This window comes from Cryptotermes secundus, unplaced genomic scaffold (genome assembly GCF_002891405.2).
Source record: "Cryptotermes secundus unplaced genomic scaffold, Csec_1.0 scaffold1385, whole genome shotgun sequence".
Classification (NCBI taxonomy): Eukaryota; Metazoa; Arthropoda; class Insecta; order Blattodea; family Kalotermitidae; genus Cryptotermes; species Cryptotermes secundus.
In genome coordinates, this window is record NW_019729915.1 from 155902 (window position 1) to 174319 (window position 18418).

Here is an 18418-nt window from a genome sequence, read left to right on the forward strand (position 1 = left end):
TCATAACTACCTTATCATTCCACTCTAGAACATTTACTCAGGTGATAAACCTTTAATGAACCAAGGTACAAGTAGCGATTGAACTGACAACTTGACTAATTCATAGGCCTCATTACGAATGAAGTGCTTCTTATGATTTGTATAGAAATTTGTACACTATTCATAAAACTCTCCACTGTGATTTCAGAAGCAGTTTTTGTTTTTGGTCATAGTAATTACTTACATTTAACGTCGCTAGAAGCCTGAACTAGCACATATAATTTTTTGTGACCTTCAGAACACTATTTTAATGGGGCAGACTGTATACATAAGATTTTAGTCCCTCATTAAAATGACCTGCCTGCGGAATTTCGCATGGGTACATAAAATTTTTATACACTCTCTAACTACTTTAATATAGTCGAGTTACCTTAAAATAAAATAAAAAAAATGAAAATGAACCATGTAATAATCCGAAAAACATTTCGTTACCGTGCTCGTCGTAAAACATGAAGGTTATGTACGCATTGTCGTTGCAGTTTTAACGCTCTCCTCACGGAGTAAGGAATGGAGACATAAATTGAACTGGACTCGAATCCATGCATGTAAGACGAAATTAACAATTTTCCTCTGTGTATCTCTTCAAGATAAATACCTTTTCATGTATTTTCAATTTTTGCATCTCCGAGAAATAGTGTAGAAGAGACAGAGAGAGAATAATTTGCCTATTACATATGGGGATTCTTAGGCAAAATTATATAATTACTACACACATACATTCCCGTTATGTTTGGTGTCTGTCTGTTTGTCTCCGAAACGTTGTGTTTTTAAATATAAACAGGACGGTATTTTTAGATAAAAACAGGACGATTAATAATGTCCAGAAACACAATACTTGTACTACTGTACCCTAGTCACAAACTTTTATAAATATTGTATTTTGAAGGACCGGTCTTTGAATATGGGTGGCCTTTTAGAGACATTTTTCTACACAAACTTATTCATGTGTTCAACAATGAAAATGGCTTTTCAAGACCAGACACACGCTCCAGATGTGTGTAGAAAGCCCAGGGGAATAGCCAACGCAGGGTCCATTATAAAAGATATTTTTGCAATTCACATTTGGCTATTCTTTCCTAATATTCTTGGCAATGATATTTATGAGTCTGAAATCACTAGAAACTGCTCCATTAGAGAAAATGAATAATTTTCCAGCCCTTATTGGAAAGGAATTCCAGAAAGCAACTTTTGTTTAGCTTGAAATATTTTAGGTGCGATGTAGTGAGTCAGTTTAGCTTTGTGCCAGACACCAAAAATTAAGTCGCATTTTAAATTTCTCTTTTTATCTTCATTAAAATTTCTTTGGAATTTGAAAGTATTTTTAATAATATGCATTTATATATATATATANATATACATTGATTGCTTTTTTTTTTTATTTTCAACAATAGGATGATTTCGTTTATGCTGCAAGGCTGAAATATTGTCACTGGTATTAAACTGTAACACGTTTCTTTGGCTGCTGACTTCAGTTGTTTTCTTTTCGGCGCATCGAGTGAGTCACTTGCCAGAAACATAAAGCCCCCGTGTTTACGGAACTAGGTCATATGTCTTCACGTCCTGAATTGAAAAATAAAAACGTACAGACACACAAGTAATCATATCAAGCACGCTAGCGTAATCATGACCTAATTGTTTTCCCTTTAAAATTATGTTATATTTTAAAATCATATGCGTGTCTCCGTTGCAATGGCCAGCCGTCTAATTAGGTTCTAATAGAAATCGCTGTTTGGTATGAAAACCAAATTACACTCAAACATGCAGAAATATCGGACATAAAGGGTGAAGTAAACATAGTTAATATTGGCTAAAATTTCGGACTGAAAATCGTCTTGGTTTTTACTCGGTTATTGGTTTAACGCCAAAAATATATCCACGGCCCTTTCCTTCCATATTCCTCATAATTTATTATTGTCCTGTCCTTAGACAATTCAAAATAAACACTTATTATAAAATAATGGTCAGTTAATACATAAAGTACTAAATTTTCTGTTAGTTTCCACATCAATTGACATAAAATTTAAGCAGCTTTTAAGGTTTGGAAATATATCATTTAAAATGATTTTTGTATTTTTCTGCTCAAGAAATGGCTGAGTAAAGGATATTTAGATATTAATAGGTAGAAAACATTTGGAAGAATTAGGCGTAGGTAAGAGCATGGTGTTAAAATCGATCTTCAAGAAATAATGGGAGGATGTGGAGTGGAATCATCTGGCTAAGGATATGGAATTATGGCGGGCCCTTGACAGCACAGTAATGAATTTTTGGTGCAAATTATATGTTCTTGGACATTACATATTCTCATGACCTTATCTAATAACATCGGCCTGTTTATTTTTCAAAACACAACGTTTCAGAGCCTGGATTCTGTCTCTAGGCCAAACTGAGTAGATTTTACCTGAAGATGGAGGCAAAACCCAGTCTCCGAAATGTTGTTTTAGATAAAAACAAGACGATGGATAATATCCAGAAAAATAATACTTGTACTAATGTACCATCGCCACAAACTTTAAGATATTAATGAATTTGGGGGTTTCAAACAATTGTGGGAATATTTTGATGAACTGACGAACGGTTAGCTTCTCAAAAAAGAAATTTTGGTTTTAAAAAATCTAGAAATAATTTGATGAGCTGAGGAATTGTTAACTTCTCAAAAAAGAATTTTTGGGTTTCCAAAAATTCTGCAAATATTTTGAACAGAGGAATTGTTAGCCTCGCAAAAAGGAAGCTGCTGCCTGGTGCTAGCGTTCAGTAATGTTGGTTCAAATAAGGACAATGCATGCCTGTGGCGCTGTTGCAGGATCGCTCTCCAGGTGGTGCAGCGAAACCTCCGAAAGTACCTGCAGCTGCGCACATGGCCATGGTGGAAACTGTGGCAGAAGGTGAAGCCTATGTTGAACGTCACGCGGATAGAGGACGAGATGAAGGTACGTGCCGGCCTATTTCTAGCCACCAACAACATTATCATTTTTCGCAGCCTTACAAAATTTTCCAGCTTACCTTCCTTACCACCGCATCCGCAACTTAGGTGGGGCCCTGCTAAATATGAAGCTAACCCCTCTCATACCCCTTCCCCTCGCGTATGAATAAAGTATTTTATTTGACATGGTGCCAAGAGGCACCCAACCCACACCGGGTTCTCGTTTTGAGGCGAAACCTCTGAAAGCTGTAGGCTGGTGGGGTACGAGGTGGAGTGCGAGACGGATGACTGTTCCACTGAATCAGTTGCCCGCGACCGACCGGAATACATCCGCTCAACTCCGATCCCTGTCGACCCTTCTTCCTATCCTCGGTTTGTTGTTCGTGTACAACAGCAGCAATGGACCCACGTGAACCCAGTGATTCTGATCTACAGAAACTGGAGGAGAAAGTCCAGAAGGCTCAGGAAGCCTTCGAGAAAGAAGAGAAATTGCGCAAGGAGGTTGAAGCCCTCAACGCTAAATTGCTACAGGAGAAGACAGAACTGCTGGCTAGTCTGGAAGGTGAGAAGGGTACCCTTTCCGACGTACAAGAGAGAGCCAATAAGCTCCAGGCGCAAAAGACAGACCTCGAATCCCAGCTACACGTGAGTGTTGTCTATATTTTTACTTAGACAAGATCTCATCCATATAACACTAACCTAAATTATAAACTACACCCACTACTGACAATACCAATAGTTAGAATGTCAATATTTGTTTCATGTTTGAAAGTAAGCAAGTATTTTCGCCAACAGTTAACCACATAAAAGCCTTCAGTATCTTCCAGAATACGTTCATGGATTTCATATAGTGTTCAATGTAAATAACTATTGTTTTTCTAAACATCATTATACTTCTGATATTTGTAGTTGAGGTAAATAATAGTTGTTTTTATAAATAATGTACATGAACTGCGTCATTCTAAATGGTGAAATGGCAGCTACGTCCTTAAGTTAGTTACATTTCGAGAAGAAAGTATGAAAATTGTATTTGATCATAAAATCAATCTACTTTTAACTGCTAGCGAAACATAAGGAGTGTTGTTTGTTAGTAAAATGCAGACCGAATTAATCTTCATCTTACTGCTAGAAGGAACTTGCTGTCAGATGGGAAAAGCAGGAGAATCCCTTTAGATATTATTGAGAGAAATGGAAAAAAAAAAAATATATTCTTTGTAGACGTAATTCTACGTCTGGAATATCAGAATTTTGTGTAGAAATTAATTTTGTTTTTGTTATCGTAATTCTCCATAGTTACAAACTTAGTTGGCCCACATTTAGTGTTCGTTTCTTCCAAAAAAAAATATTCGAACTACATAAAATGGAACCAAAAACGAATTTACATACAAAGTAAATATTATTAAGACCATTCAATAGATAGACACTATTTATTTGAATTGTTGTGTATATTTTGTTAAATTCATTCAGCAAAACCAATAAGGAAATAAATAAAACATAAAATAATGGATTTTATCATAAAATTATTTATATTCTGCATTAGCCAAGACTGCTAGTGCATCTGTGCATTGGAATAGTTAATAACTAATGATAAATTATATTTAATTGTCATATCTCAGTTTAAGATACAAACTAACTATAACTCCTATTGTCATAACAAAATACTACTCTATACGTTTTAGATACAACCGCATATACAAGAGCATGCATTTTTTATGTATATAAATTTCAGTTTATCTGTGAAAAAGATATTAAAATATAAACGAAACTTGCCCAGATCTATTGAAAATATATAGTTCGGGAATTAAAGAATTTTGCGCTCCAAATGCATATTTTCAGGGACTTTCTCATTCTATTCCAGGTGTTCTATTTCCTAGAAACATATTTTCTGTCAAAAAGTTTGTTGCATTAATTTGTTTTACGCCTTCCTTGAATTCCTCGGCCTTGAAACGATGAATAAAACGCCGTATGTAGCAGGATTTAAACTTGACATGAATCCCCAGTCTGTGAACATTTTTGGTGGGGATTAGACGTCTGACAGCGTGAAACTCGAGAGGTGTATGAAACTCCAACCTGTGCTGGAGCAGGAGGCGGGTGTGTGTAGGCAGGGAGAAACACTTCTGGCTTGGGGCCCGGTGCTGACTGAGACATTGCAGCTGCCATCGCCCCCCCTTCCTCACCCCCATGGGTTAGCTATTTGCGGATACACCTGAGTCATAGGCACCAGAGTAGTGGCTCCAGCGTTTAACACTCCAGAGCTGACTCAGGCCAGCTCGTGGAGAAAATTTTCACTTTCGCTGTCTCAGAAAGGAAAATCAGAGAAGATTGTGCGTTCTGCCTTTCAGCTATTTCCAGTTCATCACAAATTTGGATAGTCAGTTCTGTCTCCATCCCATATCAGATTTGGCGACTATACTAAGAAATGATTTTTTCTTCTAGCATATAAGAATTTCAATAATTCCAGCTGAAACAAAAATAAAATCCAGTTGAGCACAGAAATCTAAATTTAATCGCAAAAAAAAAAACAATTTGTTTACATGTTTTTGAGGTTCTAGTGATCAACAACAAGCAGTTCCGTTTAAAACACTGTAGATTTTTATAGTACAAGATTGCTCAGGTATGTCAGACTAAAATGATATTTTGATGCTGAGTTGAAAACTACAAATTATATCGGACTGACCTAAAGAAACGTGAGGAAGTAACCAAATAGATGTTTCGAGTTGCCAGCGGATGATCCACGAGCCAATTTTGGTACGATGTAAGCGGTTTCCAAGACTGAGTTAAATCAGGAGTCACTGCAGGTGTGGTTGTCAAGGTTTCCTGTAACACACACCATTCAGATGTTCGTAACTAGAGACTCATTACATGTGGAATCTTCCATCTTGAAACAGCACAGAAATACGTTCATGAACGAACAAAGCTTCTTCTATAATTGCCCAGACAAATATTTAATTGGACGTTTCTAAGTGTAGCAAAAGACCACTGCAATGAAGGATTGTAAATTGTAATGTTCTTAGCCAAACGGGTTACTCATACAAGCATGACACCACTCATTTTTTTACAGCCAGTTGACACACAGTTCAGTTTGTTAGCACACAATGAAAGTGTGTCCACTTATAATCTGACTGACACACTGAAACTTTGTTGTAGAGACAGAGAATTGCGGTGAAATTGTGGCAGATTTTGTTTCTGTGAATGAACTCATTTCTTTTCACGGTAAAAGCATTTGCCTTTCGCCTTCGTTCCGTGCAGACTAATTTAAAAGATATTTTGGAACGTCCTGCGGAGGGAGGGAGATATATTGCACGATGAATTCCATCCCTACGCGACGCCATTAAAATGAGTGGACGTCCCACCGACGGAAATAACCGGCGACGAAGACATCCAAGTGACAAAGTGCTTGCCGCGTGTGGTTTTCATCTTTGGAATGCGGCCAGGGACATAACTAGGAAGCTTAAAGCTGAGTGCGTCACCTATCAGCAGGACTGAGCACTTCTTTGCTCATCTAAACAACATGGCGGTTGCTACTGCAGGAAGTGCCCCTTTTGATGAAAGAAATAACTAATCGTACAGATCTGCTCCCACGCACACAGACTTGGATATGGGGCCCAAATATGTTTACAGACTCCAATATTCGGCTTTATATTTAAATTCAAGGATAATTTTTATTTTTTTAATCTTTTGAAAATTTTGTTACGTTACAGCTTTGCCTCACAGCAAGAGGAGAGTGGTTTAAAATGAAAATTTTCCGATTTGAAAGAACCGTTTTATTTGAAAAACATTCCTTAGGACATAAAGTATAGAATAACTACTAGCTAATCCGTGGCTTTAGTCCGCAACCGAACTATACCGACCGAGCGACCGCCGCTTGTCGGCGAAGATAGTGTCAACTTTAGCTGATAGATGGTGTCGCGTGGTCAACGCAACGAATCCCCACGACCTTTTTTTTCTTAGACCGGTGCCGCTTTAGTTCCATTCAAGTCGCTCCTCAATTATCATCACGAGGCTAAGTTGACCCCGTTCCAGACCCATTACTTCTCAGACAATCTGGAATCAAACCCGGGACCTCTGGATCTGTAGCCAGGTACTCTTACCACTAGACCACAAAGGCGGTGGAACGACACTGATATTAAATGCACAGGATACAATCAAGGGACATGTGTGTCTGTTATTGTATTTAGTCTGAATGTTTGTTTATTAGTTGAAATAGTGGATCAGTTAGTGCTTTTATTCCAAATGACAGACAAATCAGACAGAACACAAACTGTTAACGGAATGTAGGTGATAGTAAAGTTACAAATCTTCGCTTTAAGAGCTGCGAGGAATCCCGAAGCATAAGTCAGTCTAGAATTTCGATTGTATCTGAGATACATCTCACAGATGTTTGCTTTCGTTTAAGCGGTATCGCCCTTGTGGTTAACATTCTAAACAACCAGTTCCTCCTACACTTGTTTCAACAGACCAAACTTTACAAATTATATACGTAGGAGATGTTTCTGGAAGTTAGCGACGACTAGCGTCGGGGTGTGGTGATGGCATACCGGCAGCATGAGCGCGAGATTTCCAGAACCACGTCCATAAATAGCTTGTCATGAGTGTTGAGTGCATCTCACACAGACCAAACATGTCAGCAAACCACAACCCGAAAGCACAATGAAAAGTAGGCATAACTCACATCATTTCAGCGCGCGCATTGATCTAAGCCTGTCTGTACACGGGTATTGTTGATTTCTGAGAAGAGAAATATGTTTTGAAGCTTGTAGCCGTTACAAATTTGAACATTTCTGTCCTGCTATTGGTGGAAACTTGAGGATCACTATGTGAGAAAACAGATTTATTCTGAAAATAGTTTCGGAACTAAAAAAAGAACTCCATTTACGCGGAACATAAAAATGATATTACATTCGTCATACTTGTTTCTTACAGATAATTCCTTGCAAAACGATGAACACGCAAAGAAACTAGTGTCGCAGCATTTATAGATCATGCGCAGATATATGCATCTAAACACATATGAGTCATTGCTAAGAAACGGTTATCAGATATAAATATAAGAAATAATTCTCTTGTTTTCTGAACCATGGCTGAGTTCAGAGGCGTTTTTATAGCAGACTTTGTTGTAGTTACGTAATACTAAGCATTTCTGTAAAAATAAACTAAGCCATAAGCAGCACGTACTGCAATTTCACAGCAGTAAGGTAGTAAAAGCCGGTCACGGTAGCCAAGAGTTCTAAGGCATGGACTGTCTTCGCTCGCTCGGAAGCCGGGATCTTGAGCTCGAATCCCACTCAGGGCATGGATGTTCAGTGTTTGTTTGTGTGCGCGTTTTTCTGTGTCTGTGTACAGGTAGAGAGGCCTTGCGACGAACTGATCAACCGCCCAAAGAGTTCTACCGAATGTCTAAGATCTAGTAAACCGAAGTGACAGGGAGAGTTTCATGGAGGTAGATCAAGGCCAAAATTGGGGCTGTAGCACCAAAGGAAAAGAAAAGTAGTTAAATACACATCCTCGAAGTTCCTCTGACCTATTTATTTGGCTAATTACAAAATTATGCCTCCAAATTCGGTGCTTTCTTAAGGCGCGTCCACATTACTCGTGTTCGTGCTCGTGCTCGCCAGGCTTCGGCGCGTGGGGATCCGTATATTTACTTGTAGTGTGTATAGGCTGTAGTCGTATTTATTGGCTATAGTTTTTAAGTTAAAAATTTTAAATTTGCTTGTCTCGTGATTTATCATATCGTCCACATTACTCGCGAGCATAGCGAGTCCCACGAGCACGAGTAATGTTGACGCGCCTTTACGTTTCTTATTGATATAAATCTCTTTCCCAATTAAGCTGCAGGAAGTAAAGTAGGTGACACACTGCGTCTGAGGTGTGAGCATAGCACAGTCGGCGAATTTACTGAATGGTTAGGGGAAACATCCCTGGCATTTTCATGAAAACATCTTGAGCGATAAACTATCCATTCGGTATTTTAAAACGTTTTAATGTCGATTTTATAATTAGATACATATCGTCATAGTAAAGAATTCATATTCGTTTAGAAGACTGCATAGGATTCTTCGTAATGAAGAGTAATAGGATTTCAGAATTTGACCGTTTAACTTTCAGGACACTCAAGAGCGACTGCAGCAAGAAGAGGATGCACGCAACCAGTTGTTCCAGAGCAAGAAGAAACTTGAGCAGGAAGTCTCAGGCCTCAAAAAGGACATCGAGGATCTGGAACTTAACGTACAGAAGGTCAGTACGAATGTCAGGACATCCGAAACCAGAATGTGCAGTTGATTTGAGTGAAACGGAACACTGAAATGTGTGCAAGCGAAGGACTGATCACTTATACAAATTCGTTAACAGAGCACAAGTCTCATGAGTCGTCAAGCTTGTGTCTTCTTTGTCGAGATTTACTGCAACACCATGATCAAAATTTCATATCAGGATTTTAATGTCATTAGTTTTAACTTGTTTTTGAAATTATTAGTTTTGTATTTGTTTTGTTATATTATATATATAGGGGCAGATTTAAGGGTGATAGACCTGGGCGGTTGACCCGGGGTCTCCATAAACCAGAAATAGAATTCTAAGGTTGTACTGAGACATTTATTACTATAAAATGAAGGAAAGTTAGTGTTTTTAGTTATTGTAAGAAAGAAGGAAAGAATGCCGTAAACTAAGCGTGTTATTACTAATAGGGGCCTTGACGTTTTGGTTACTAATGAGCCCCCAACAACTGAAAATTATACCCTGTATTTACAATACAAGAATATTAACAACACATATTTTTCGGCCTGTGATAACATTATGTTTACTTTTCATTAAAGAATAACTAGGTGCTTCCCGAATATTCCTAGATAAATCGTTCACTAATGATATCCAGTCAGATATACATACTGTGCTTGTACTCTTGTACAATACCTTATACATTTGGTAATGATCAAGCACATATGCCAGTTAAAATAATTAATCTGTTTTAAATTCAGTACCGAAACATGTACTTAATGTTTATTACATATTATTATGAAGGGCAGATCAAGAGGGATGAGATGGGCTGGGTAAGCAACACGCATTTGAGGGAAATAAAAATTCCTACGAAATCTGCGTCAAAAAACCAAAAAGGAAAATAGAAAACTGAGGCACAGAGAAGATATAAAGCAGATCGCGTGTGTGTGGCCACGATTAATCTGGTCCAATGGCGGCTTCTTTCAGATACGTTTATGAAGATTTCGGCCCTCGAAAAGGCTAAGAATTCCTTAAAGAGCTGAGTGACTATCAGCTTCCCAACAGGACCCAGTTCTGTGGAATAATTTGATGAATTAATCTGTTTGTCAATTATAGATTTCAATACTCACTTACTTACTCACTCATGGAGCTGAGCCCTTCTGGAGGAGCCGCCAATTCAGCAGATATTCAAGAATTTCCCAGAATTTTATGGAACCCGAAGGTTCATTATCGTGTTCATAAGAGCCCTCCACTGGTCCCTATCCTCAGCCAGATCTATCCAATCCATACCATCCCATCCTATCTCTCTCAGATCCTTTCTAATATTGTTCACCCACCTACGCCTTGGTCTTCCCAGTGGTCTCTTTCCTTCTGCCTTTCCTGCAAATATCATATACGCATTCCTCGTCTCCCCCATTCGTGCTACATGACCTTCCCACCTCATTCTCCTTGACTTGATCATACTAATTATACTTGGCGAAGAGTACAAGTTATGAAGCTCCTCATTATGCAGTTTTCTCCAACCTCCTGTCACTTTATCTCTCTTCGATCTTATCAATTTCAATACATTGTTAAAATCAAGTAATGCATAATGAATTTATTTCTTCCCCCAAAAATAGGCAGAGCAGGACAAGGCGACAAAGGACCACCAGATTCGCAACCTTAACGATGAGATTGCTCACCAGGACGAGCTGATCAACAAGCTCAACAAGGAAAAGAAGAACCAGGGAGAGACCAATCAGAAGACAGCTGAGGAACTCCAGGTAACGTCACATAAATTAAACGTTCAAAATTTGTATGATTTGTACGTTCGAGTAGTTAGGTATATGCAGGACTTAGGCAGCGTCATAATGCTTGTAGTTTATAATTGTCAATATTTTAAAAACAGTGAACTAATTCAGTCATGTAACAATAGATGGCAGGAGAGATTTCCGTTCACCGGTATTATCAGGCACTGAGGATAGTGGCACCATTTGAAGTCATGCTTACTGAAAGAGATTCGTTTTTAATAGGGAAAGTCTCTTTATACCATTCGTCTCTCAGGACATGACATGAACTTTTAATGCAATGATTGAAATCATTATTTACTTACAAGTACTTTAATATTTCAGTCATATGACTAAATTAGAATTTCTTATTCAGGCCGCTGAAGACAAGGTCAACCACCTGAACAAGGTGAAGGCCAAGCTGGAGCAGACCCTGGATGAGCTTGAGGACTCCCTTGAACGTGAGAAGAAGTTGCGGTAAGTTTCTTCATGCAGTATAGTTAGGTTCTTCTTGGTTTCTTGGGGTGGGGTGAGACTGAGTCCACTTGGTATTTCGACCACTACTGGCCTATTGTTCCAGCCCCGGATGATAGATGATGAGTGTGGAGCAGTCAGTGGAATGAGAATTGGCAAGCGAAACCGAAGTACTCGAAGAAAACCTACCCCAGTGCCACTTTGTCCTCCACAAATCCCACACAACCTTATCTGGGCTCGAACACGGGCCGCCGCGGTGGGAAGCTGGCGTCTAACCTCCTGACCCATGGCACGGCCTAGAAGTTCCTCCATACATGTACATTATATTTCAAACATTCTTTTATTTTACATAAGTTGAAAATACTTTGTAATTAGAGAAAAATCCATGGACCAATTACACTTCATGGCCCAGGGTTGTTTCAATTTACCCACCAGAAAATTATAATTAAATCTATGGAATATAAAATATATATAATGGTCTAATTTATGTATCTGTGAAGAGTAGATTCTGAAAGGTTCTAACGATGGTGTATAACACTCAGAATTACTGGGTTTTCGGACTTTGTCCATCGTCCAGTATTCTAAGAACTAGAATACTCAACGTTTCGGAAACTGGATCTGTTTCTGCCCTCAGGTGAGTGGGAGGCAACTACTCTGTTGGGTCTCTTAGAAAGAGCTAACCTCAATCACTGGACCCCCTTCTCAGATCCAGTTTTCGAAAAGTTGTGTCTTCTACTCGTACTTTTTATAAAACAGAATGATGGGAAAAGTCCGAAAACCTAGCAATTTTAACTGTGAGGACATTTTCCATTGAGATTTTAAAGATTATTACACTGTTACTTACAATCCATAAAGTAATCTCACACCACAAACTTACCATAGTTATTTACTTACTTTCTGACACATTGAATTTGTTTTTAAAATTCTGAATTACAATGAAGTAGGATAAAAATAGTATCTGTTTCAAAAACTTATACATGTATATAAGCATTGGGACTGCCAGCATTTTTCTCAGGCAGGGGTATCCATTTTTCCAAGAAGAGGGGCAAATAGAAAAATGATTACAAATTTATATTTAAGCCGTTTAAGATCAATTTTACTGTTACTCAGGAGACAATAATATTTTTAAAATCAATTTTAATTTTTGGTATTAATATTTTCTATATTTTCTTCATGCTTTTTTTTATATTTCCCCAAAATCCGGAGAGATACATATGCCTGGCTTGGTTTTCCCCAGCGGCGTCCACATATACCAGAATAGATGTTAGCATCATTGAGGAAAATCAGATACCCCCCTACTAGCAAACTATGGGTGCGATATTCTATGCATTCACACTGCGCAGGCCTGGATCCACGATAGACAATTTCTCCATGTTGATTACGTTTTGTGTGCAGTGGTGATGTTGAAAAGGCCAAGCGAAAAGTTGAGGGTGACCTGAAGTTGACGCAGGAGGCTGTGTCCGACCTTGAGCGCAACAAGAAGGAACTTGAGCAGACAATCCAGCGCAAGGACAAGGAGATCTCTTCCCTGGCTGCCAAGCTTGAGGATGAACAGTCCCTTGTGGCCAAGCTGCAAAAGCAGATCAAGGAACTGCAGGTACAAACTCTTCTTGGTCCATTAATTTTATTAACTCTGTATTAACTATCCGTGTATTTTTATTTATTTTACTGAGTATGAATCTATACACTTAAGAGTAACATCTGAAATACACTGACTGGAATATTTACGAAATATTTCTATATTTTCTATAGGCCCGCATTGAAGAGCTCGAAGAAGAACTCGAAGCTGAACGCCAAGCGAGAGCCAAGGTAAGGAAGAAATCTTATTGCTACAGTGATGAATTATTACTACAGAGCGGCCCAAAAAATGCGAGGGACTCAAAAATACGCGTACACATTTTAGTAGAGATTATCTGCAGATATTTTCAAAGGTGAACCGAAATATAATGTACAGTGTGTGGTGTAATATTCTCTCAAAAGATGGCGTTAGTCATATAAATGTCAGAGCCATTTTATCGAATGGCAGGACAGTCAAAGAAAATGGCGGCGGGACTGTGTGTATACAATTTTTGGCCCCTCTGTACAAACGCACAAAAAAAAACATTAAATGTCATTTAATATTTCGGTTTGTAAATGGTAACTGAAATTTTGATTACGACTTAAGTATTGTGTTTGATGGCGTTCTTAGATCATTGTATTTTAAAAGAAAATATCTACTTTATCAATTAGCATTAGATTATAAAATAAAGACGAATAATATGGACTACTATTTATCACGCATGGGAGAAACCAGAAATGTACAGAAAAATTTAGTTCGAATATATGAAGGGAGGGGGTACACGGTAGCGTAGTTGGTTGAGGCTCTATGCTACAAGCTACAAGCGGGTTCAAGTCCCGATGAGTCATTGGATATTTTTCAATTGACCTAATCCTTCCGGCTGCACTATGGCCCTGGGGTTCACTCAGCCCCTAACAGAAATGAGTACCAGGAATTAATTAAATAATTTTCCTGGGGAGTAAGGCGCGGCCGACGCGCAAGGCTGACAACTTTACCGCCAATTTTGAGCCGATTGTCTAGATAATGTGAGACCCTCGACGTTTCACAACCCTATGGGCCTTCACGGCCTGTTACAGGGATAGCTTTACTTTTACTTTTATATATGAAGGGATGACACCATTTCTGACATACAGACGTAGATGTTAAATAATTTTAAAATGGGTTTGAACATGTCGACTGGATCTAGCTGAATCAGGATATGGCCCAGAGGTAGGTTCTTGTGAACAGGTATAGAATTTTCAAGTTCCATATAAGGTGAGAAATTACTTGAATATACGAAGATTCCAGAAAGAAGTCCCTTCTACGTCTCTCTCTAATTGCTAATATTGCCCTCTCTATTGTGCTGCAGTTTTTTGTCTACAAATTCTATTAATTCGAATGTTAGTAATGCTTATCTTCATTAGCGACAAGTGATTTTGGTTGGTTCACGTAACCAGAAGGAACTGAAGTGGAATAGAGCAATAAGTAGGCACTCGTCAACCCCAACATATGTGGAACTTGTTTCCATGGTCGCAGTATAACCTAACGACTACTCGCTTCTCAAGAAGATCTGTACTCCTTGGAATTAATACAATTCTGGACATCATCCATCGTCCTGTTCTTATTAAAGACACCGTCCTGCCTTTACTTCAAACACAACGTGCCGGAGACTGGATTTTGTTCCGTCTTCGGGTAAAACCTACTCAGTTGGGCCCTATCGATAGAGTTAGTCCCTTAGAATTAGATTCTTTTCAGAACGACATCGTTGGCCTGAAGGAGTGTCTGAGTTGTGTTTTGTTTGGCGCAGGCCGAGAAGCAGCGCTCAGACCTCGCCCGAGAACTTGAGGAGCTGGGAGAACGTCTTGAGGAGGCTGGAGGCGCCACCTCAGCCCAGATCGAACTGAACAAGAAGCGAGAGGCTGAGCTTGCCAAGCTGCGCCGAGACCTGGAGGAGGCCAACATCCAGCATGAGGGTACTCTGGCCAACTTGCGCAAGAAGCACAATGACGCCGTGGCCGAGATGGGAGAGCAGATCGACCAGCTGAATAAACTGAAGGCCAAGTAAGTCGCATCCAGAAAACAAAATGTCTGCGATTATTTGGGAGTACTACTCATTTTTTGTAGAAGTGGTCAATCTTTACAGATTGTGCACTATTAAGGAAATGAATTGTTTTTATGATTGTCAAGTAAGAGAATATAGGATGGGTCGAATATATAGCACGCATGGGAGATATGACAACTGTATACAATATTCTGTGAGGCAACCTCAAGGGAAGAGACCATTTGAGATATCTAAGCATAGATGGTAGGATAATATACAAATGTATGTTAACAAATTGATTGTGAAGGTGTATGGTGGTTTATTGCACGATGATATCAGTATCTCAGACTATATAGTCATGAATGGAAGGGTGATCGGTGATTAATGAATTAGAACGGGTTTGGATGGAGGCGATTTTACCTAATATGTCATATCTCGGTATTTGGAGGGACTCTGAAAAACCATGGAAGGAGCGAGTATGATAGCTGATGTCCCTCTCGTGCAAATCCAGAGCATTGCTGCTACTTCAGCACGCCAGCCTGCTTGATATGACAAAGTAAATTAGATTAAACTGGCTTAAGACATGGGCTAGTGACGGGCTAGTGTGAGCACTGAAATAAACCAAAAAGTTTCGTAAAGAGCAGGACATTTCTTGATCAGATGATAAAGTATTAACTTCTAAAGAAGTAACTTGTACTGTGAAATTAGTTCAAGGTTAATTTCATTATGAAATTTCGGAATTAGACTCCGATAGGTAAAGCAACTATGTTTCTGTACTGATCAGGCTTGTTACAATTGATCGTAATATCCATCTTTTCTTTCAGAAATGTATTTGAGACAAATAAGTTTAGAATTAAATTTGGTACAGCTCTTCATGTAAGTCTAGTATTGATATTTATAATTAAAATTGTCTGTTCATTACAATGTTATTTCCTCGACCGAAAATTCAACACCGTGTTCGAATGAAACCTGTGAGATTTCTTATAGTTCACTCATTATTAATTAAATATGAGTGAATTCTGAGCAACAGAGTAATTACCCGAGTGAACGCTGGGGTCAGGGGCTACAATCGCACCCCCCGTGTGTAAATAATCATGTACTTCCAGGATTACTGAATTCTTGAACTTCGTCGATGGTCTTATATTCTATAGAACACAAAGTTTCGGAAATTTAATCTGCTTCCGTCCTCAGGTGAGGGGGTGGGAGACATCTACTCTGTTGCGTCTGTTAGACAAATAAAACCTTACTCACTTGAATCCCTTTACAACTGAATTATGTATCTTGACATGAATCATATTCACTGTCACAACGAAACTTGAGAGGAATTTCCAGGGTTTATGTCCCATGCAGATCAAATTATTTCAGTTTAAGGGCTGTAGCAAATTATTCCCAAAAAACGTAAAAAAAAGGTAAAGCTATCCCTGTAACAGGCCGTGGAGGCCCATAGGGTTGTGAGACGTCGAGGCTCTCACATTTTTCTACACAATCGGCTCACAGATGGCGGTGAGGTTGTCGGCCTTACGCGCCGGCCGCCCCTTACCCCCAGGAAGATTCCTGGTACTCATTTCTGTTAGAGGCTGAGTCAACCCCAGGGCCTAAGTGCTGCCGGAAGGATTAAGTAAATTAAAAAAAATGCACCTAATTGGGAATGGAACCCGTGACCATCCGGCTTATAGCTTAGTGCCTCAACCAAGTACGGTAACGCGTGCCCCAAAGTTATTCCTAAGGTTATGTCATTTCCACAAATATGGCAGAACAGCGCTAGAAAAATGATATACCCAACACCAGTCAAGTGTGTGAAAATGTTGTCCCTGTGCTTAACTTATTAAGCATTGCGCCATGAAGACGCATGGGAGAGTTAATGGGTCGACCCAAGATCCAGTCTGGACCGGTCTGGACGATGTGGAGAGGGGAAACATTTTGTCCCTGTGGGGACTCGAACTACGACCCTTAGCCAGTCGCTATACCGACTGCTCTATCCCAGCTCCCAATCAAGCGTATAGGCCCAAAAGCGAAGTTTAACCTTATAATTGAGATGTTTTTTTTGTTTTTGTTTTGTTTTTTCAAATACTGGTGCGTCTGTTTACGAGTATAGCCTATTTGGGATTGGCAGTGACAGTTTTAAAACCTCCTCTAAAATACATTAGCATGAGGAGGCTGGAAGGCGCAGGTGAAAATTTGAAAATGATTTAATTCTGCAGGGCCGAGCACGATCGCTCCTCTGTTTACAATGAGCTGAACAACGTCCGTGGTGCTATCGATGGTCTGGCTCGCGATAAGGTAAAATGTGGCATCTTGTATCCCTTGTCCACAGGTTGCGGCAGCATGACTGTGTCCCTTGTTCTGCGTCTGTTCTTTGTAGGTTGACTCCGTCATCCGTTTGTGCAGTACACCCTCAACACCCCACCAGTCCCCCACATATCTGGGTTTCTCATTCTTCATCCAAATAATTAAAAATATATGTGCCTTAAATTCGGAGTAAATTGTTTTCCGTGTGTTTCTCTGTTTATTTATATATGTGATAAACGTCATTATGCAAACAAACGATCTGTCGCAATGGTATTTAGGTTAACGTCACACAACACATATACTCGCTTTTTAATGTTCTACAGTTTGACCTTTTATTCCTGCTACATGTTTCGGTCGTACATGACCATCATCAGGCAATTATATACAAGAATACTTAAGTTATTGAACTACCGATATGGATCCATACCAGTGCAAAGTGTCATATTACATAATAATAGAAAATTTATCTACGTTGGCATTTCTTATAAGGCGTAGGTGGGTGGACATTATTCAAATGGATCATGGATAGGATTGTATGGATTGGATTGATCTGGCTTACGATAGGGATCAGTGGAGGGCTCTTGTGAACACGGTAATGAACCTTCGGGTTCCATAAAATGCCGGGAAATTCTTGAGTAGCTGCAGAATTGGCGGCTCCTCAAGAAGGACTCAGCTCCATGAGTAAGTAAGGTATTTCTTATGAATCCGTTTAACCGTTTAAAAGACAGTTGTTACTAGTATATGTACCAATAGCTATAAAATTAAAAAAGTCTGTATTTTACCCAAAAAGTGCACTTGGGTTTCGTATGATTTTTGGAATATACCGCGATAATTTCTACTTAGGCTATTTATCCCAAGTGGGGTAGGGTTTGTCATGATGCTAATCGCCTTGTCGTGTCTATAGAAACCAAATTCAAAACTGCTTTTCGTTAGTTATGATACGATCAGATGTTGGCGGGAAAACGCAACTGTTTCAGTTGGTATTATAATGTCAGAATTCGGTATTACGGCGTCAACCTTCGTCAAAGAAAAAATATATATATATAATCTGAAATTCCAGTTTTGTCGGTGCCTGGTGGGGCGTTTAAGTGGGTCTGCCCCTTAATCAGCAACTGTCACACTGTCTTCTCCCCCCCCCC

The 18418-nt window shown here is 39.2% G+C and overlaps 1 protein-coding gene across 50 annotated transcripts in view; it reads left to right on the forward strand.

Moving 5' to 3' along the window:
* The window catches only part of LOC111865852 (myosin heavy chain, muscle), a 97933-nt gene that overhangs the window by 61952 nt on the left and 17563 nt on the right, over positions 1-18418 (forward strand). For 37 of the 50 annotated variants that reach the window (XM_023854228.2, XM_023854254.2, XM_023854253.2 and 34 more), the window contains exons 21-28: positions 2840-2966; positions 3395-3604; positions 9068-9196; positions 10792-10935; positions 11315-11415; positions 12808-13009; positions 13165-13221; positions 14757-15010. In XM_023854228.2, the coding sequence (XP_023709996.1) occupies positions 2840-2966; positions 3395-3604; positions 9068-9196; positions 10792-10935; positions 11315-11415; positions 12808-13009; positions 13165-13221; positions 14757-15010 (1224 nt within the window). Of the gene's footprint in view, positions 1-2839; positions 2967-3394; positions 3605-9067; positions 9197-10791; positions 10936-11314; positions 11416-12807; positions 13010-13164; positions 13222-14756; positions 15011-17191; positions 17271-18418 lie in introns of all 50 variants that reach the window. The other 13 variants (XM_023854255.2, XM_023854260.2, XM_023854257.2 and 10 more) reach the window with 1 other exon arrangement.